General features: G+C 33.5%; 1 protein-coding gene across 1 annotated transcript; it reads right to left on the bottom strand.

Moving 5' to 3' along the window:
• Window positions 1-4,959: 4,959 nt before the first annotated feature.
• On the bottom strand, window positions 4,960-23,199 carry LOC129919573 (mitochondrial uncoupling protein Bmcp). The gene is made up of 6 exons (XM_056000506.1): window positions 22,913-23,199; window positions 22,608-22,755; window positions 7,661-8,080; window positions 7,541-7,601; window positions 7,365-7,457; window positions 4,960-5,385 (listed from the first exon to the last, which is right to left on the bottom strand). Exons 1-6 carry the CDS (start codon window positions 22,974-22,976, stop codon window positions 5,269-5,271), a joined length of 903 nt encoding a protein of 300 aa, XP_055856481.1. The 5' UTR covers window positions 22,977-23,199; the 3' UTR covers window positions 4,960-5,268.

Below are 23,199 nucleotides of genomic sequence, written 5' to 3'. Positions count from 1 at the left end.
TCAGAATCAGGTGTTTTTGCATTTTCCAACAGTAATATTTAAAAAACGGGAGCTGACAGAATATTTCTGAATTCGGATTCGAGCTCAGCACATCAAAAACCTTTCGAAAAGTATTGTTTGGTTTATTCATCATACAAAAACTTTAATTTTGTTGTGCAGTGTTATTATTCATCTTGAAAAATTGAAAATTTACGAATTGTTTGTTTATTTTTTTATTTTTTATATTTCTATTTTGTTGGCAGCTGGTGAATTATGAATTAGTGTTCGAAGACTAAATTAAAAATTTCTTTTTGATCGCAAAGAAGTGGGAATTTGTCGATAAAAATAAAAAAAAAGTATGTGAAATTGAGAATTTCTTACATTTTCATACTAGAATATTTAACTTTATATATTTTCAGCTGGGTTTTGTTAAAAAAAAATAATTAAGTTAATGTGAAAAAAACCATATTTGAGGGTAATTTTGATTTATCTTGAGGGAATTTTAATCAAAGTAGTAGTATAAAAAGTCCCATTTAACACATTTTAACCCAATTTGCACAGCAAAAAAAAAATAAATTTGATCCCTTTATTAACCAAACGTCACAATTTAATCGTGGTAGAAAATTTAACCAACATTTTAACCCAATTCACAAACGGCCTTAAACAATTACACTGATTTTATTTCAAGCGGTGTAAAGCCCTGGTGCCTATTTTGTGGGCCTTTAGGCCCACACTGTCCACTAGGCCGGAGCGAAATTTAATTTTTTGGAAATTCAAAATTAAACCCCCCGCAAAAGTTGCATATCATAGTCCTTACACTAATTAATTTTTTATTTAAATTTTTTTCCCACCGCTAGGGGTCGAGCATTTGAATGCAAAAATTTATGTTTTCATCAGGGATGAGAATGCTAAGCCCGAAAAGTGAAACATATTGCCCAAAAAAACGAAGTAGATTTGGAAAATATGTAGCAGATAATGAAAAAAAAAATATACATATAAAACAAAGGAGAATGCCCAAAAATAAATATATTTAAAAAAAAAAGCCCAGCACGGATTTAAATGAGACCTGCATGGCTTGAAAGCGCATCACTCGTAAATAACAAATATGAATTTTTTTTCTCAAAAAGCCATCCCCGTAATTGCTATAATATTATATATTTATAATGATTTTTAATTTCAAATTATAAAGTGTTTTTTATTACAAAATTATTTTCATTGACTTGGTCTTAGTTCCATGAGCAAAGATGTGCCATCTGCCATATAATAACCTAAGATTGTTTTTTAAAAGCCGATTACTGATTTATTTTATGCAAAATGCATGACCGGACCCAGAGCCATTATGGGGATCTGGGCGGTTACATAAAATAATTGATATCTTGGATGGGTCTTTGATTTGAATGTATATGATGTGAAATTTTTGCAGTGCCTAGTGAGCCAATTTAAAAATAAAGAGCGCTAACAATGCATTTTTTTAACAAAAAATGTAACAAGACGACACATCTTAAATGAAATTTTGTTCGTTAGAAAAAATTTGTCAAACGAAGTAGAAATAGGTTGCTACGTAGCAGATACATCAAAATAAATTAATGAAGTAGATCTGCTACATATGAAGTAAATACTCATCTCTGGTTTTCATGCATTTCTATTTTTTTTTTCGGTGTAGGGTTGATATTATAAAGGATTATACATACACTTCGCGTCACTTGAATAGAAACAACATTTTTTCTTTAGAAAATAGCGATTGGCGCTTTGGTGAGGTAACTTAGTAGATTTTTAGTTTTGCATTTTCAAAGAGGAACTTTTAACAAACAATGTTGTAAAAACAAAAAACCCAAAACATAAACCGTATGGCTTCTAGTTGCGTTTTTTCGCATTATCTTACAAAAAACAGTGTTTTTTTTGCGTCACTTGAATAGAAACAAGCTCTTAAATTAGATAAAAATGATGAAAAATCATGGAAAACACTAATTATAGTAAAGCAATATTAAGCTTTGACATTATTTGCACATTATAACCAATTATGGGCTACGAGCTACCAATAGGCACCACAGAAAATGCATAAATAGAATTAAACATTGAAAATGCACTTCTACTGTACACAATCGTGGACCTAATTGGAGAAAGTGATAAAAGTGTTTGGTAACTTCTTACAAATGAAGAAAATGACATTTTCTACAATTTAAGGATTGAATAAGTGAAATAAACTTTCGTTTTTATCCGGAATGCATCTGTTTTGTTTTTATTGCGTTGTTTTTTCTTGAACTATCCTTGTGTAATCTCTAAGACGGTTGTTCTTCCACGTTCCTAAACTTGTCAAGAGCTTCTACCATTATGTCTTTGTAAAAGTTAGCATCTGTTTTTGAAGCGTGAAGCTTCAATTTTGCTATTGCACATCATAAAAACAAAGCGTATTACTATAACACATTTTAGTGCCCTTTATTGGAGATGCGATAAAGGTTATTCTTTTATAAACCAATGAAATAGGGCTAATATTAACGTGGTCCATCAGAGTTGGTATGTTTTCCTTTAAAAAACCACTCTTTACCTCACTACTTTTCAGTTCGAATGCAACTATAAAATAGTTAACTTTTTTGTAATCTTAGTAGAACTTAAAATGTTGTTATTTTGCATTTTGAGGCTTTTTTAATATTGTGCACCTTTTATAACTTCCAGGATGGAACAAACCAACACGTTTCCATCGCACTAACACCACGTTTTTGACCGATTTTAGCGGCAAAGAGAAGAAAATTGCAGCAAGTTTTTTAGTTATTTTTTTCTCTGCTCGTGACTTGGGTCTCACCTGTCTTATTTTTTGATTTGATCACTAGTTTACGATATTTTAAAAATTATCTCATCCAAATTTGGCAAATTTTCCAATATCTTTCTCGATTTTGCATAGCGCAGGTGCATTTCCAATGTTAGCTGCTATTTATGCATTTTCTGTGGTGCCTTTTGGTAGCTCGTAGCCCATAATTGGTTATAATGTGCAAATAATGTCAAAGCTTAATATTGCTTTACTATAATTAGTGTTTTCCATGATTTTTCATCATTTTTATCTAATTTAAGAGCTTGTTTCTATTCAAGTGACGCAAAAAAAACACTGTTTTTTGTGAGGTAATGCGAAAAAACGCAACTAGAAACCATACGGTTTATGTTTTGGGTTTTTTGTTTTTACAACATTGTTTGTTAAAAGTTCCTCTTTGAAAATGCAAAACCAAAAATCTACTAAGTTAAATCACCAAAGCGCCAATCGCTATTTTCTAAAGAAAAAATGTTGTTTCTATTCAAGTGACGCGAAGTGTATAAAATAAATTAAGTTTTAAGCTGAAAAAAAAGTAAAAAAAAATGTTATTTATTCTGTAAGAGCCCTGATCTATCGTCTGTTTTTTGTTTTAAGCCTAGTATACAGTTCTTCTAGCAAAAAAAAAACCAATGCATTTCTTATGGGAAAGATTTTTTTAGATTTTTTCCAAAAAAAAATTTTTTTTAACTCAGCATCAGCACAGCTGTAAACCAAAATCAAAAAAAAAATATACTCACCACGATTTTTTTCTCGTAAAACAATGTGCAGCCCATTGTTTTTGCAGAAAAAAAATTAACAATTGTCATCTGTTCACCACAGATTTTTCAAGAAAAAAATGTTTTTCTTCAGCACTTATTTTTTTTTATCAAAAAGAACTGTGTTGTATACTACTAAACAAATTGTGTTTTATAAGCCTTTTTTGTTCTTTTTTTAAATTTTCAACACGGGTGCGCGACCTCTAGCGGTCATTTTAAAAATTAACATAAAATCTTTTAATACTTTTTTGGACCCAATGCAACTTTTGACTTTTGCGGGGGGTATGTTTTTTTATTTTTCAATGTTATTTTTTCCCATACAATGTCGTTCCGGCCTACAACTGTCCACAGGAGTATGTCTACAGGAGTATGGCTATTAACCAGTTTCTGGAGCTTCAGATTTCTCGACAGCTCTTCTAAATAGTCTCTTCTGCATGGTATTTTTCAATGGATCTTACTTATGTTAACAAATGTCAACGAATTGTAATCGGTAGCTCGCACATTGCCTAATTAGTTCGAAGCTGATTGTAATAAAAGGCTATTGCTTTTGAATTTTTGTTTGTTTTTTTAAGAAAAAGAAACATTACCGAATTCGTAACGAGAATTTCCCAGTTAACTTTCTTATGGCCAATTTCATAAAGCCCTTTTAAATATTTATCAGGGTTTTACGTCCTAAATTGACGGTTGTTCCTTACAAAAAACATTTAAAAGCCTATTAAATGTTTAGGAAATTGGTCATAAGACTCATTTGCTGTAACGAAATTTAAATATTTAAGTAGAACATAAAATCTTATTTTCTACTATTCTACTCTGAGTAAACTGTCACATAAGGTTTTATGTAGAACTTAAATCCTTAAGTTTTGTTTCAGCAAACAGCTCTTAAAATACAAAACTGATGATCAGTCACAGTACACAGTGTAGGTACTGTGATGATCAGTAATGTAAAAAATAAAACATTGTTATCAGGTTTCGTAAGTATTTTTAATTATTTTGAGATTTGTTTACGCCTTACAATTTAACAAAATAAATGTTGTCAATTTTTTTTTATTATTTATATAATACAGAAAAAAATATTAAACTTTAAATTTAAATAAAAAAAAAACATTTAAAACTTAACACAACTCTTCTGTTTCTCGTAAATATATATAGAATATAGATAAACCAGTTTATCCAATGTCTGTTTCTAACTCATTTAACTGCAACCATAAATTGTTTTTTTTTTTTTTTATAAATTAAATATGTGATTTTCTTTATAAATGCTACATTTAAAAGCATACAATGTTTGTACATTTCATTATTATTACTATTACATTTTTTTATGTTTTTTTGTTTGTTTATGTAGGAAAATACTTTTTTATCATCATTTTTAATAAATACACCTTACTACTTATTTCTTTTCATTTTTTTAAACATACATAACTGTGTGTGGTTTGATTTCTGTTTTTTTTTTTAATGTTTTTTAAACTACTTTTGGTGTGCCAATAAGAAAGATATAAATATATTTATAATAAATCGAATTGTATAGTTAAAAATTTCTAAACTATATTTAAAGAGAGGTACACCACCCGCGAAGCGCTCAAGATAAGAAAATTTAAGTGCAACTTGGGTGTTGTTGATTTTTGTTGTTTTTTTTTTTATATCGGAAATAAGGGAAAGTATTTTTTTTTTTAACTTGTCCTTAGCCACTTTTGGTTCTTCGTTAGTTTGAATTCGGTTTATCAGTTTGTACTACTAGAACTTCTTGAGCTGTTCATACGTTATGAAGAAGATTATATTCCAAGGTCCCATTCGTATCCAAGTAGGTATGAAACCCTTGTACAGGGCAAATACTCCTTCATTTCGAACGGTCTAAAATAGAAAATTAGGATAAGTTTATAAATAAAAAAGTTATTGCGACTTAAAAGTTAAAAAAAAAAATAGTTTTTATTACTATTCACATAATTTTATAAAAATAGCCTTAATTAATAACTATTAAAACAACCATTATGTAAATTTGAATCAACCACAACAAATGGAATAAAGTAATGTCAAAAATTCTTTTAGTTATCAAATTACAACTTTGGGGCGATTCTCCAAGCCCATACGAGATTGACAATAGAAACAAAATGAAGTTTAAGTTAGAAATAAAAGTCACAAAAAAGAGAAGTTAAATTGTTTTTAAGATCTTTTAAATTTGTATTCTTAAGTTATTTTAGGTGAAATAAGCGAAAGGAGAGAGAAATTTCAGTTTTCATAAAAGACTTCTATCTCTAAGCCAAGTCATGTTAAAAAAAAATCATTTAGCTCCTTCATTCAAATAGCATAATTTGAAATTTGAAAAAGTTTTGCTAAATTTTCAGCAAAATGCTCTATTTGTATAGTGCTTTTTTGCTTTCTCAATCTCAATACACGAATATGCTTCTTAAAAAAAAAATATTAAGAACGGTTCACCAAAAAACCATATTAGTATATGAAAATTTACGAAGAGGAAAAACAAGAACATAAGCGTTTATGTTAAAATTAATGAAAGTCGGGATTTACATATTATGTTCTTAAAACCGGAACCGATTTTCGTTCTATTTAAGAAGTATAACTGTCAAACAGCGAAAGAATCAGGAATTAATATATCCCAAAATTACTTTGAAAAGCAAAATTATTAAGTTTACTAAAAAAAAGGTAGTTTTTCTGAAAAATGTAAATTCAAAAAAACGACAGAGATTATAGTACCGAGAGTTTTTTGAATTTTGATTATTGTTATCAAACCCATTAAAAACCCGCGTTTTAAGTACGAGTGCGTAATAGTTTATTAAACTTAAAAATTTAAGTTGGTGCAATCTATTATTTCAAGGTATTTTGTAATACTGGATCGAGTGAGACCAAAGATATCCCGATATGACAAAATTAAAAAAGGTTTTGCTCCTTTTCAGTACAAGTTAAACATAAGTGGAAACCTGTTTAAAATAACCTGTGCATACTAATAAAATAAATAGGAGGATTTTAATTTGAATAAAGTATAATTTTTAAATTCGTTTAAAGTGATAAATTTGAGATGATAGCAGTGAATCAAACGGTTTTAAGATTTTATAGACACGATGCGTGAAAATAAAAATGTTTTTTCAATTGTTTATAAAAAAGAACTGTTGAAATTGAAAGCAATTTGGTCCATAGACCGTAAGCGGACTATTGGAGCGTTTCTTCAATACAATAAAGTAAGATAGTAGGGTAAGTATAAATGAAAAAAGTAACGTTAGTGGAGTTGATACCGAAAAAAGTCTATAAAATCTTTCTATTTTGGGAAGATAGCTCATTTCTTTTTTAAATTTTTTGTATCTTAGTTTATTCCTATTCTGAGATATGCAAATTTTCTTATTGTAAATTCATTTGAATAATTTGATATTCTTCAGGCCATCGGGGTAACAATTGACAAAACATTTGTAAAAATTGTAATATAATAAAAAACTAAAAATTACACGAATAAAATATGATACCGCACGCGCTGGGGTCCATTTTCACAGAGTATGAAGGTATTTGCGGATGATTATTTAGTGTTTTTTTTAAGGCAAAAACAAATTCAAAAGATTTAAAAACGTAATGTTAATGGTGATACGAATATCAAAGGAAGGTCAAACATTTGGACTGATTAGAAATTATTCAAACTAGGCACTAGTTGTGCTGGATAATTATGGCTTGAGTTTAGAGACTTCATATAAGGCTTTTAACTGATCTTACAAAAGTTAAATGTTTCTATGTATGTTCTTAAGCTAGACAATACAAGTATAAAGTTGTCAACAAAATATTAAACTGCTATGAATGGTTTTATAATCAAGAAGCCTAGTTAATCAACTTACTTGAAGAGCACAATCAAAACTGCCCGTATACAGTGTTGCAGTAGTAGTTCCAGCATTTGCTACAGCTATACGTCTTTGGTTCATCAACCTCGTCTAAAGAAAAAAAAAAACAAAGATTAAAAGAGGTTATCAACATCATTCATTAATAGGGAAGAATTTTTGTTAATGTAACAAACCCTTATCACATCAATTGGTGTAGAAGCAATTGCACTTCCTAAACCAGCTACAAAACTAGATCTGTAACAAACAAAAGTAAATAAGTTAACAAATCCAAAAGGCATACCCTTCCAACTAACATAAAATGATTAGCCACATGATCTCCAAAATTACTCATAAGATGAACCTTACAAAAATCATAAACAGGAAGTTCAACCACAGCAATAACAGCCGCCCGTTGAGCTGTCGGCCCGACCCCCCGCCACAGGCCACCAATTCCTTCGTACTTATAAATATCATGGAAGCTCCCCACAAGTCCTTTATCTTGAGCGCCCTTCCCGTGAACTTGCATCCGAACTTTAAGGACATCTGTAGGATTGGCAATTGCACTTGATATGGCTCCAGCCGTCCCCGCACAAACCATATTCTTCCATACTGGTTCGCGACCGGTTTCAGCATCGACAAGCAAACCTCTTTCGTCAAGTAATTTCTTCAAAGAGTAATAAGTTCCAAATTTGATACTTCCATAGGTAGCTTGTCTCAGTACAGCTGGCCAAATGCTAAAGAAATTCCAATTCTATAAAAATTCTGAAGGTGTACAAAAAGTTTTATGGCCAATTTCTTCACAAAAGTCATAAGTCAGCTTAGTACCCGGTCTAGGTAGACCAGGTACTAGCACTAGTACTCCTAAGGAAAATTAAGGACCCGAGCATTTCTTTACATATATATGTAGGACCTGATCTAAATTCACAACGCGGTTCTAAGTATTAATACGTATAAAACTGGTCTAAGTTTCATTCTGAAAATATTGTAATGTTTTATTCCGGGTTCACAATAAAACTTATTTCGTTTATTTTAACTTCCACTTATCTTTCCGTTCAAATAAGAACACACTTTATTTCAAATCAATTTACTTTTATTATTCGCTCAAACAAACACACTTTTCAATCACTTTATTTACTACTAACAATTTCCAACACTTTATTTCACTTTGTACTGTACTCTTTCACATTCAAGATTAAACTGTCCGGTCGGTGTCCACGCTGCCCTTTTATACCTGAAATTCGGAATTCGAGAATGTCTTCGAAGGTTCTCGTCTTTGCTTCTCGAAGCTTCCTTTCCAAGAGGGGGCGCTTCATACTTCCAGTCCAGTGGGATATTTTGGGATATTCAGCAGTCGAGGGAATTTCTTTGGATGCGTTCAGAGGGTAGTTTCTTAATTACTAAAGGTCCGTTCACATTTCTACCTTTACTGTAGCAGGTAGTGTGTTCAGACTTTTATCTTAAAAGTAGTTCGGTAGTTCATCGTTACATTGCCCCCCTCTTAGGATTGTTCGTCCCGAACAACTCCATTGCTACTTTCACCATTATAACGATGTAAACGGTCACAATGAACTACCTTTAATTTGCCTCTTACCCCTCTCTGTATACGGTAAACCACGTCGTTGATTCTGGTTATTACTGTGTAAGGGCCTTCCCAGTTTTGTTGTAGCTTCGGTGATAGTCCCTTTTGTCGGTGGGGATTGTAAAACCACACAAGTTCTCCTTCTTGAAACCCTGTTGCTGTCGCTCGCGCGTCATATCTTGTTTTCATCCTGTCACTAGACGCTTTTATATTTGTCCTTGTCCGTTGGTGAATGTCAGCCAGTGTTTCTTTCAGGTTATCAACATACTCATCTATTTCCTGTGGCTCATTTGGAACACATCCGAATTTTATCTCACTTGGCAGCCGTATTGTAGAACCAAAAAGGACTTCCGATGGTGTATGTCCAGTGGAACTATGTGTTGCACTTCTATAAGCCATCAAGAATAATGGAATATGTCGATCCCAGTCTCGTTGATTATCGTTGACTACTTTTGACAGGTGTTCTTTAAGTGTCCTGTTAAATCGCTCAACCATCCCATCAGATTGTGGATGAAGCGGTGTTGTTCGCGTCTTCTTGATGCCAAGGAGTGAGCAAACCTCTTGAAAAATCTTAGATTCGAAGTTCCTTCCTTGGTCGGAATGAAGTTCCATGGGTACTCCGAACCTGCTCACCCAATGAAAGACAATCTTATCCACAACTGTTTTGGTTTCCTGGTTTGGGATGGCAAATGCCTCAGGCCACTTGCTGAAGTAATCCATCACTACGAGGATATACCGGTTTCCTTTGTTGGTTTCGGGAAAAGGACCTGCCACGTCTATTGCAATCCTCTCAAAAGGTGTGCCCACATTGTACTGATGCATCTTGCTTTGCATTTTTCTAGCTGGTCCTTTGCTAGCTGCACAAGTATCACATTTTCGGCACCACTTTTCAACGTCTTCTCTCATACGTAACCAGTAGAATTGCTGGCGTACCTTTTCCAGCGTCTTGTTGATGCCTAAATGGCCTCCAGAAGTTCCCTCGTGCATCTCTCGGAGAACATCATTAACCTTTGACTGAGGTACGATTAGTTGCATTACATAAGATTTACCATCTGCGGATTCCCACTTACGCCTGAGTAACCCTTCTTGCACATGAAGTGAGTCCCATTGTGCCCAATATGCTTTGAGATTGGGGCTTCGGTCGGAGATGTCGGCCCATTCTGGTTTCTCTTCATGTTCCTTCCATGCAAGGATGGGTTCGATGTCCGAATCTTCCTGTTGGGCCATCCTGAGTTCTTCATTACTCCAGCCGCAAATGGGATCAGCTCTCGTTCTTCTTACAGCGACAACTTCCTTTTCCTCTAGCCGTGTGCAATGCTTGCAGTCTTGCTTGCACGGGCGCCGAGATAATGCGTCTGCATTTGAATGTAGCTTTCCTCTTCGATGTTGAATCTGACATTGATACGTCTGGAGTATCTCGATCCATCTTGCTACTTGACCCTCTGGATTTTTGAAGTTCAAAAGCCAATTTAGTGCACCATGATCTGTGCGAAGAAGGAACTTCTGTCCATAGATGTACTTATGGAAGTGCTTTGTTGCCAATACCAGAGCTAGAAGTTCCCTTCTGGTCACGCAATAGTTTCTTTCTTGTTTCGAGAGTACCTTGCTGAAATAGGCAACGACCTTTTCTTCTCCGTCATGAACTTGCGATAAAACAGCACCAACTCCAACATTACTTGCATCTGCGTCAATGATGAATTGTTTGCCTGGAGTCGGATAGGCCAACACAGGAGCTTCACATAACCGTAGCTTCAGTTCCTGAAAGCTTTTCTCACACTCACCTGACCATTTAAAGGGTTTACCCTTCTCCGTAAGCTGGTGCAAGCTTTTGGCGATTCTCGCAAAATCCTTCACGAACCGTCGATAGTACGTTGCCAGACCGAGGAAACTCCGAAGTTGATGCTTGTCCTGAGGGGTTGGCCAATTCTTCACAGTGTCAACTTTTTCTGGATCAGTCATTACTCCTTGGGATGAGATGATATGCCCCAAATATTTAACCTCGGTCTTGAAAAGTGCACATTTCTTTGGATTTAACTTAAGATGTGCTTCTCGTAGCCTCTGGAATACAGCCTTTAGGTTTTCACAATGGTCATCAAATGTTTTCCCGTAAACGATGACATCATCCAAATAGACTAGGCAAGATTTCCAGGTTAATCCATTTAAAACGCACTCCATTAAGCGCTCAAAAGTAGCTGGGGCATTACATAGCCCAAACGGCATGACATTGAACTGCCACAGACCATTTCCTGTGGAGAAAGCCGTCTTTTCTCGATCTTCTGGATGGATTTCTACCTGCCAGTAGCCACTCTTCAAATCCAAAGTCGAAAACCATTGTGCTCCTTCCATTGCATCTAGAGTATCGCTGATTCTTGGCAGTGGGTAGCTGTCTTTCTTCGTCACATCATTCAGCCTGCGGTAGTCGACACAAAATCGAGTGCTTCCATCCTTCTTTTTGACGAGAACTACCGGTGATGCCCAAGGGCTTTTGGAATTTTCGATCAGCCCGTCTTTCTTCATTGTCGATATCATTTCTTCAACTTCACTTTGTTTGGCCAAGGGGAGACGTCTTGCTGGTTGACGAATCGGCCTAGCGTCTCCTGTATCGATTCGATGCTGCACCAGTTGTGTTCGGCCGTATTGCCCGCTGGGTGAAGAGAAGATATCAGCATATTCGTGAAGAAGCCTTCCAGCAACATTAAGCTGATGTTGACTCAAGTTGTCTGATTTGAGAATTTGAGTCTTTAGTTTCTCAGAGTTCATAGTCATCTGTGTGTCCATCTCGTTGATCTTAGTTATTGCGGACACAGATTCACATTGCCCAACAACTTCTCCTTTCTTAAGCTTGATTGGGTACGGTTTGATGTTAAGTATCCGTACAGGTACCATGTTGTTCTTTGGTGCCACAAGAGTCTTCCCGATGATGATGTTTTCGGAACTTTGCTCAACTTCTGGTTCGACCATGAGGTATCGATGGTTTCCACAGTTCCCCTTTAACTTCGTCCACACAAAAACTTCTGAAGAAGGAGGCAGGCACATGTCTTCTTTGATGACAGTTCTAATTGTTGTTGAGTTTTCGCTGCCATAGACCATTGGAATCTCTACATTTCTGTATTTCAGGACTTGATTACCGATATCCAAAATGATTCCATGCTCCTTCATAAAGTCGATTCCAATGATGCACTCGTCACATATATCTGCCACCAAAAACACATGTAAAAACTTTAGTTCTGCTATACGGATCTCAAGACGAACTTCTCCGTACACTCTTGCTGCTTCTCCTGTGGCGGTCTTCAGACGATAGCTGTTGATGTTATGTAGCCACGTCATCTTTACCAAGTCTCTTCGTACAATAGAGGCGGTGGCACCGGTGTCAATTGTAGCCACGTGTTGGTTATTGTTTATGGTTGCCTCTACTGTCAGACTTTTGTTGTCTCGTTTAGTTTGTGAGACTTGAATTGTGGTTCTGGGGCCATCGATACCAGAAACCAGCTTCTGCCCCTCGAAGTTGGTTCTTACTCGTTTCCCGAATGGGAATCAAGTTGAGGATGAGTGTTGGTTGTATCGCTTACCTGTTGTTGGGCAATATTCCTGTTTCCACAGTGCTGGCAAGCACTTCTTCTTGGTGGCAATCTGCACTGCCGCTGGAGATGTCCTGTCTTGTTACAGTTCCAGCATCGAGCAGCTCCGTCTCGCTGGTTTCTTTGGAATGCGAGTTTTTGACAAGAGCATTCCTCCACTGTAACTTCTCTTACCCGATGAACGCCTTGAGAAGCCTGTTCTGCTGCTTCCATAGTGAGTGCAAACGCTAATGCTTCAGGAAGGGAACGTTTTCCAGCTGTTCGAATTGCTCGCTGAAGATTTATATCAGATACAGCACGTACAAAGGCTTCTGTCGCAAACTGATTGATAATGTCGTCTCCTGCTGTCGGATATGCCAGATGAGCTAACCTTTCAATATCTGCTTGGAGTTGTTGCAGAGTTTCTCCTCTTTTCTGGACTCTTGTATTGAGTTGGACGCGGAAGACTTCCTGCATATGGCCATCTCCAAAGCGTTTTTCAATGACCTGGACAAGAGCGTTAAAGTTACCATTCTTTTCTGGTGGTAAAGTTTGTAACAACTCAGCAGCAGGACCTCTAAGAGCAAGAGTCAGCGCTATACATTTGTCTTCGTCATCCCAGCCATTTGTTGTGGCAGCTGCCTCAAACTGTTTCTTGTAGATCGACCAAGAACTTTGTCCATCAAAGGTTGGTGGATGCATTTCCTTCTTCTTTGAATACTCACCAGAACTTTCTCGGGCCTTAATTTTTCGAACCTTGTCCAACTCTTTAGTAATGTCTTGGAATTTCTCTTCGAACTTTGTGTGCATTGCCAACAGCTTTTCTTTGTTTTCTTCAACACGCTCGTCAAGAGCAGTGAACTTCTTCTCGAAATCACCAAGCTTTCCCTCTAAAAGATTTTTCTGTTCTTCTAGAAGATTCTTTTGCTCATCGCGATGTTCTTCTAGATGTTTCTCCATTTTTTCGAGAAGATTCTGTTGTTCACTCTTTTGCTCGGTACGTTGTTTCTCAATTTTTTCGAGAAGATTCTGTTGTTCACTCTTTTGCTCTGTTCGTTGTTGTTCCATTTGTTCTCTTTGTTCATTGCGTTGTGTCTCAATTTGTTCAAGAAGATTTTTCTGTTCATCCTTTTGTTCTTTACGTTGCTGTTCCATTTGATCTTTCTGTTCTTCAAATTTTGCAAGGAGAACAGCCATCATGGATGACATATCGGAACTAGTACTTACTCGTTCTTCTACCATTTCAACTTCGAATTGAAATGTATCCAAATCTTCGTTTTTCTGGGTTAAATAATCCTGCAGGCGAATAATGAGGTCATTTTTCGATCCAGCAGTAGGAAGACCTCGTTTAGTTAATTCCGCCTTCAGCTCAGTCAAACTTAACTGATTCAATGTCTTACCCATTTTAACTTTTCAAAACGCGAGCACTTTTACTTATTTCAAAATGTTTTACACTTTGTTTATTGTTAAAACACACGCGCACTTTTTATTTTATTCGCGAAATTATCTGATTCGCACAAATAAATAAGTTTTATTCCACTTTTCTGACACCAATGTAATGTTTTATTCCGGGTTCACAATAAAACTTATTTCGTTTATTTTAACTTCCACTTATCTTTCCGTTCAAATAAGAACACACTTTATTTCAAATCAATTTACTTTTATTATTCGCTCAAACAAACACACTTTTCAATCACTTTATTTACTACTAACAATTTCCAACACTTTATTTCACTTTGTACTGTACTCTTTCACATTCAAGATTAAACTGTCCGGTCGGTGTCCACGCTGCCCTTTTATACCTGAAATTCGGAATTCGAGAATGTCTTCGAAGGTTCTCGTCTTTGCTTCTCGAAGCTTCCTTTCCAAGAGGGGGCGCTTCATACTTCCAGTCCAGTGGGATATTTTGGGATATTCAGCAGTCGAGGGAATTTCTTTGGATGCGTTCAGAGGGTAGTTTCTTAATTACTAAAGGTCCGTTCACATTTCTACCTTTACTGTAGCAGGTAGTGTGTTCAGACTTTTATCTTAAAAGTAGTTCGGTAGTTCATCGTTACAATATTTTGATGTTTGAAATAGTTAATTTTGATATGTATTTGAATGAATGAAAATCTTTATTGAGACTTGATAAGTGGTCCGTTTAATGAATCTGATCCGCACAGAAAAGATCCGAAAAGAACAAGTTTTTGTCTAACATTTGCTTATTTTGTTCACTAAAAATGATTTATATTTCACAAATAAACAAAAATTAGCTCTGGTTCTTCATTTTTTTACGAGATTTTAGTTTGGTTTGACTTTTTGCATTTGGCAAAATTGTAGTTTGTGTGAATATTTGTGTTTGTATTGATTCTTCGGGAAAATGTAGCGAATTTTTTGCATTGGAATTCATTTAAGGAAAAAGTAGCGACTGCAGATCGAATTTTTTGTTGTTTGGAATTCGACATTAGACAATGCTGAGATACAGGTCACCAAAACCGAGGAAGGTTTCATGCGGATCTCCGACCTTATCAGCAGCATACCCATGTTAAGTTGGCGACAGTTTCGGATAGACTTTTATACCTACATACATACATACAAAATATATTTTAATAAAAAGAATGCAGTCCTGTTATTGTCTTTTTTTTACTACAATGCAACTCGCAATATTTTATCATTACTTAAGCCTTAACTACATCTTATAACTTTAAACGAGCTAAAATTGTTTATATATATATATATATACAGGGTGTCCCACAGTCACCGCCCCAAACGAAAACCATGGATTCCTGAGGTCATTTTAAGTTGAAAAACTTAAGAGGTAATTTTCTCTTTTTCGTCCCGTTTTCGAGTTACCACGGTTTTTATGATTTTTGTTCTCTTTTCCCTTATCTAGCTTTATCTTTGCCAAACTACGTTTGATTTGAAAAATTTTTTTTACAACCAATCAAGAATTTATTACAGTTTTAGTTACTCTCAAAACTTTTTTTTCTGCGGACAACCGTTTCTCCACAATTTGGCATCAAACACAATTTTCTTCGTTTTTTAAGTTGTTTTTTACACTTTCATATCATTTAAGTCAAAAAAACACGTTAATGAGTATTAATTTTTTGTGCTTTTTATTAAAGCCCAGTTTATTTTCATAAAAAAAAAAAGTTTTATTTCATAAAAAAGGCTACTGAAATTAATTAAAAAAAATAAACAAACTGAGTGAATTAAAAAAAAAAAAAAATTTTTAAATACAAAATTTATTTAAATGAATTAAAACTTTTTCTGAGCTTTATTTATTTGTTCTTTTCTTAACCACAATAGCTCAGAAAAAGTTTTTAATTCATTTAAATTAATTTTTTATTTAAAAATTATTTTTTTTTTTTAATTCACTCAGTTTGTTTATTTTTTTTAATTACTTTCAGTAGCCTTTTTTATGAAATAAAACTTATTTTTTTTATGAAAATAAACTGGGCTTTAATAAAAAGCACAAAAAATTAATACTCATTAACGTGTTTTTTTGACTTAAATGATATGAAAGTGTAAAAAACATTTTAAAAAACGAAGAAAATTGTGTTTGATGCCAAATTGTGGAGAAACGGTTGTCCGCAGAAAAAAAAGTTTTGAGAGTAACTAAAACTGTAATAAATTCTTGATTGGTTGTAAAAAAAATTTTTCAAATCAAACGTAGTTTGGCAAAGATAAAGCTAGATAAGGGAAAAGAGAACAAAAATCATAAAAACCGTGGTAACTCGAAAACGGGACGAAAACGAGAAAATTACCTCTTAAGTTTTTCGACTTAAAATGACCTCAGGAATCCATGGTTTTCGTTTGGGGCGGTGACTGTGGGACACCCTGTATATATATATATATATAAAATTGAGATCTCGGAAACGGCTCTAACGATTTCGATGAAATTTTCAGGGTTTGTTCATCTAAGCGAGTAAAAAATTTTGGAAGAAGTTTTGGAAAAATCCGCCCACTGCCACGCCCACTTTTTTAACATATAAGTTTTTTCGGGAACGGCTCTAACGATTTCGATGAAATTTTCAGGGTTTGTTCATCTAAGCGAGTAAAAAATTTTGGAAGAAGTTTTGGAAAAATCCGCCCACTGCCACGCCCACTTTTTTAACATATAAGTTTTTTCGGGAACGGCTCTAACGATTTCGATGAAATTTTCAGGGTTTGTTTATCTAAGCGAGTCAAAAGTTTTGGAAGTTTTTTTTTTGGAAAAATCCGCCCACTGCCACACCCACTTTTTTAACATATAAGTTTTTTCGGAAACGGCTCTAACGATTTTGATGAAATTTTCAGGGTTTGTATATCTAATTGAGTAAAAAGTTTGGAAAGTATTTTTGGAAAAATCTGCCCACTGCCACACCCACTTTTTTAACATGGAATTTTTTTTGGTAACAACTAAGGATTTCGATGAAATTTTGAGGGTTTGATCCCCTAGCCGAATAAAATGTTTTGGAAGTACTTTTAGAAATATCCGCCTACAGCTACGCTTATTTTTCTCACATATAAGTTTTTTGGTAATTGCTTTAAAGATTTCGATGAAATTTTGAGGGTTTTTTCCTCTAGGCAAATACAACATTTTGGAAGTATTTTCTCATACATTATTTTTTTTTTCGCGGAGACAGATTCAACGATTTCAATAAAATTTTGAGGGATGGTTCCATTTTATACGCATTGTTCTTTTTCTTTTTGTTACAATAACTAAACAAAATTTTTTAGATCATGACTCTTTTGATCATGTATTGAAACTTTTAAGTAATTTGTTAATTTGGTATCACACATTATCTTTGTTTTACGTTTTTCTTTTGTTTTAATGCGACTATTGTTAACGTATACAAATAAAATAACTCACAACAAGCACCACCATTGACCTAATGTCAATCTTATAATACATAATACCTAAGTAAAAAAAGAAAGAAGTAAAGCATCCACTGATACAAAATAAAACAGAGACAGGGATAAAAAACAGTATTTCTTCATACTAAGCTTTGCCGACAAGGCTAAACTTGAAAAAAATATTAACTTTATGTACACCATCCAAAACTTTCTGGCCCGTAAATTAAAATTTAAACAAAAAGGGATCTCATTGCTGTAGGCATTTTCGATAATGCAGATTCCTGTAACCCTTCTATCCATTGCTGATCGTCGTATGTGTTTTCAAACGTAAATAAACTGGATTATAAAGTGTTTTGTAACCCGCGAAAAAACTGGTCATTGCTAACTCAAACCCACTCCAAAAAATTGCTGTTTACATTTGACTTTTTTTACTGAAAGTTATAACATTTAAAGATACCGAGCAAAGCTCGGTCACCCAGGTACTTGACCTAAAAAGTGAAAAAGAACAAAATTGAAAATTTTCAAACCGATTTTGTGATAATTTCCCGAAATGGAATTAGTCTAAAAAACAATTTGTATACACTTTTTTTTTACAAACAAATTGCGTTAGCGAGAAAAAAAATGTTTTCAATTTTGTACTTTTGCAAAAAGTGTCCAATGTAGTTAAGACTTTATAGGCAAGTCCAAGGCAGTAGTATGAGTGTAACCTTACTCGAAAATGATTTCCAGTGTTGTCGGTCGTCGAGAAATGCAAATACAGGACGTTTACTTAGACTAGACCATCTTTCTTGACTTGGTAGTCACTTTTCGAAAAATCAAACAAGTCAATATATTATGTACTTTTTTGATACTTCTTCATCAAGAAGTGTTCTTTTGTCCACTCTTCATTATTCAAATCATTAAAATTAACAAAAACGCACTTATCAAGCGCAACAACACCCAAGAAATTAAGAAATCTTTCAGATATACCTTAAAAAGAATGAAATCCATTGCTTCTAACCGCTAGACTACCAGTTTTGAGGTCCTAATAAATACCGAGTTCTAACTAATACTCAGTACCAACTTGAGAGTAATAGGGTTTAGTAATTTTGTGATGAAATCACTTGGTATCGATTTGAGTACTAACAATTGTTATAATAACTAGTCGATTTTGAGGAACAAAATTTCTTTCAAATTCAAACTAAGAAATTAAGAATCGTAAGTTTTAAGAACGGAATAAGTCCATTTTTTCCGAAATTGACTTTTTGATGCAAATGGCATCTTTAGGCGTAGACACCGTAGAAGTGGGTCCCGAAGTCCGTCTGTCTGTAAACGAAGGTACAGCCTAAACGGATCGACCGATTGATGTCATACTTGGTATGTAGCGTTATTTGACGATTCTCCAGACGGATTTTTGGAATTAATTTTTTTGGACCAAAAATAACGGTACCTGTCATATAACGATTATAGTAAAGTTCAAATATCTCGAAAACGGCTCCAACGATTTAAAAAAAAAAATTCAAATAAGAGTTCTAAAAGGAGGTCTATCTTTCAACAAAAAAATTTTATTTTGAAAATCATTATTAACGGTAACTGCCATAGAACCAAATTCAAATCAAATTTTCGAAAATGGGACATTGAATTTTTTTGAAATTTTGTTTTTAGATGTTGATCAGTGATTTCTACAAAATGGTATACCAATTTTTTTTTTAAGTTTTTTTGAAAAAACTTATTTATAAAAAATTATTTTTTTAAAAAACGGCTGCAACTTGAACTCTAAGAGCAGGTTCGTAAGACCCAGTCGTGCATTTTATTTGTTTTACTCAAGTAAAAAATAGACCACAATAAAAATTTTTATTTTACTATGTACAATACTTTTTTGTCTTGATTACTCAAACTCTATCAATAGATAATCTATTGCTTTTATTAAAAGTTTTGTTTTAAAAAAAATATATGTTTATTTCATTCAAAATTTGGCTGCTGGGTGAAATTTAAACCGTAACACTGTGGGTTACAACGCTATTTTAGCTGAAATTAATTATTGAAATTCTTGAAATATTCTAAAAATGCAGTTAAAGGCATTAAGATGACATCGAATGTTGTAATAATGATAATTTTATGGTACAACAGACACTAAACATAAGAACAACAACAAAAATAAACGAAAAATAAGGTTTTTCTAATTTACAACTAGAGTTGGGCACTTTAGTTCATTTGAGTGATCGATCACTTTAGTTCAAATCACACTAATGAACTAGTTCTGAACTAGTTCATTTTAGTTCAATTTATTTTGATCACTCCGGTTTTGTAAGAATTAAAAAACAAAATTAGTTTGCAAAAACTATATCCAAATTTATGTTAAATTAACGCATTCTACATAATAAAACAAATACAACCTAAAAATAACAGATATGTACATTTGTACATATTTTTTTTTCTATAAAAATTCTTAATTTCGTTCATATACTTGTCGAGCTTTCTGGTTCCTGACAAAAGTCTAGAAGAAGTACGTTTTGCTTTCATTAAATGGAAATCATAGTAATGCAAGGACCAAGATGCTACTTGATTTTTTGTTCTTGCTCAGAAATAAGAGTAAGGGGTGCTTGAAGAAGATGTTTTACATCTAAATCTTGAGGTACAGCAGAAGAACTGATTTCGCTCAACAAAGAATTGGATGCAATTTCATATGCACTTTGGTTTCTGCATCCCTTCTTTAAACGTCTGTCGGGTTAAAAGGGCGCAGTCGTCGTATAAGACAAGGAGACCAGGACCAAATTTGAAAATTCCCTATACAGATGGGACTTCCTTTCACCCAAAAATTATATAAAAAAAATGATAATAGTTGTGTTTTTTATTACAACTGGTCTTAACTGGACAAAAAAAACGCAGTCGGGGCTAAGCAATTTACATGTTAAACACAACAAAACTTTAGCCCCGTGGGCTTAGTTCTTTAGCCCGGAGATTTCTCTGGGCTTAAATTTTTTTTTTGTCCAGTTAAGCCCGGTGGTAATAAAAAACACACCTAATGTAAGGTGAGCGCAAGCTATTTTGTAATGTCATATTACGACTGCTTTAGGTTGCTGTTTAGTTTGTTGAAACAAATCTTTTTCGCTATTCGCGAACTAAATTGAACTAAGTAAGTGAACTAAGTTCACTAGTTCACCAAGATGAACTTGTTCATTTAAAGAACAAAAAAAAAGTTCTTTGAAGTTTAATCGCATCAAATTCGAAAATGGTGTCATTGAACGTGAACAAAGGTTGTTTTTACTAAATATGGAAGGTTAAATTTTAAATTTTAATGCAAATAAAAAAACCGTTATTTAAAAACATTCAACTCGTTTTTTTTTCATCGTAAGTGTTTTTTTTTTTTTTTAGAGCCAATTTTTCAATCTTCTAATAAACAGTCAGTTAACTGTTCGACGAATAAAGTTATTAGGCTCATAAACAATCAGATAAAAACATTGAATTTTTCAATCAAGAATAATTTATTCTACAGAATAACAAAAAAAATTGTCAAATTCAAAAATATTTAGAGCCGATTTTTCAATCTTCTAATAAACAGTCAGTTAACTGTTCGACGTATAAAGTTATTAGGCTCATAAACAACCAGATAACAACATTGAATTTTTCAATCAAGAATAATTTATTCTACAGAATAACAAAAAAAAATTGTCAAATTCAAAAATATTCAAAATTAAACGTCGTTTTTATTTATAATTGTTTTTGTTTTCTTGTGTTCCTCTGAATTTTTTGTCAAAATTCTTTCAAAGTAGCTTTGACAATTGAAACAAAATTTGTGTGGAAATTATTCCTTAGAATAATTTTTATTCGTCTCTGAAAGAAGCAGATAGTTTTATTCCTAGGAACAGCTATATCTGCCTGTTGAAAAAATGATTTTTGCTATATCTGAGGAATAAGTACTAACTGACTGTTTAACTGACTATTGAAAAATTGGCCCTTAAAATTAAACGTCATTTTTATTCATGATTGTTTTTGTTTTCTTGTTTTCCACTGTATTTTTTTCAAAATTCTTTCAAAACAGCTTTGACAACTGACACAATATTTTTATTGAGATTATTCCTTAGAATAATTTTATTCGTCTCTGAAAGAAGCAGATAGATTTATTCTTAGGAATAAGCTATATCTGCCTGTTGAAAAATTGATTTTTTCTCTATCCTTAGGAATAAGTACTAACTGACTGTTTAACTGACTATTGAAAAATTGGCCCTTAATATTTTGCTTAATATACTTTCAGAGTTAGAGCGAAAAAAGTTTGCACTTGTAGGACATAGTTTTATATAAAACATAAAGCCATATAGGCAGGCTAGCTACCTCGTGCCTTTTTTTAAATGAAATTGGTGCAAGTAGCATACTTTATTTTAAAATTTATAAACAAAAGTTCAATATAATAACAATTTATTAGAAAATACTATATTTGGATACATTACTTATTGTATTGATAAACAAGCAAAATTTTCACAATCGATCCGTTAAAACAAACTCAGTAAACGAATATCTGGATAGGGGTAAAAGTGGCCTTTTTTGTTTTTTTTTTTCGTTTTTTATGTAGCCAATAAATGTTTTGACCTAAATTTTGAATGAGCAATTATAGCTAGTCCATTTATCTATCGACTAAAATTTGCAATATTGGAACTTCTGCTAAAATAACGCTCTAGCCCGCAGTGCGCAAGTTTTAAGAACGGAATAAGTCCGACGTTTTTAAACCGTTATACCTGCCTACCAGAAACCGATAGAAATGAAAATTTAATCTCATTCGACTCAACTCCATATAAACTTTATTTTATCTAAAGGACAAACATCTGAAAAAAAGTAATAATAGAAGCTATTCTGTTTTTTGCGGTTTCTCAACAATTTTTCAAAATGGACTTATTCCGTTCTTAAAACTTATGGTTCAAATGGATTTTAAGGCTAGGCGCACACATGCGATTTTGATCGCGCGATTATTCAGTCGCAAATTAGATGACAACAATTTCAATGACTGTAGACACAATTTTCAAATTTTTAATCGCGGGAAGCATGTGTGTGCACAGACATTGAAATCCTTGTGATCCATTTTTGCGACTGAATAATCGCTCGACTAAAATCGTATGTGTGCGCCTAGCCTAAAGTCGTTGAAACATTTTATTGCCAGTGACAAAAATTACAGAACAGGATCCCTAACTAATACTCGGGGTCCTAAATTGACAGTTTTAGGACTTAGTACCCGAGTGAAGAAATGAGTTTCATACCGATTTGAGTACTAACTTTCGTACTATGACCGGTACTAGCTTTAGAACTCTGTAAAGAAATCAGCCATTACAGACTTACCCAGAATATAAAGCACCGATTCCTTCTTCTTTTGTTATTTTTATAAATGCATCTATCATTCCACGATATCTCAGCTGTGTGAATTTGCCATCGATCTTTTGACCTTGAATCTGAAGGCGGGTTTTCGATGTATCAATAGGAAATGTACCTAAAAGAAAATGTGTACAAAAAAAAAACACAAAACCGTTTTGTCAATAACATAAAACAAAAAGCTTATTATGCAATAAATCTACTGGATGGTTGTTTTTCTATATCCAGAACTAGAGCTCTATTATTCGATTAGAGAGAATCACGGTCGCACTCACCAAATTCAGCTGTAATTGATGCGACACCACCGTAAACAAAAAATCTCCAATCTCTATCGCCCATTACACGGTGTAGATTCAAGTTTGTGTTTGTCTTAAGCCACTTGAATTTTTTAAATAAAAATTTGTATAATTTCGTCAAGTATATAATATTTAAATATTTTATCTATGATTAAATGCAAATAGAAAGGAATCACAAAGCAAATATTTGTGATTCTTTTCTTTCGATTTTGTGAACAACAAGAACAACGATGAGTGCTGCATGTGGTCAATTTTCAGGATTTTTT

The sequence above is a fragment of the Episyrphus balteatus genome, chromosome 4, assembly GCF_945859705.1.
Source record: "Episyrphus balteatus chromosome 4, idEpiBalt1.1, whole genome shotgun sequence".
Lineage (NCBI taxonomy): Eukaryota > Metazoa > Arthropoda > Insecta > Diptera > Syrphidae > Episyrphus > Episyrphus balteatus.
Note: the sequence above shows the minus strand (reverse complement) of the source record. Positions and strands in the feature narration are given on the sequence as shown.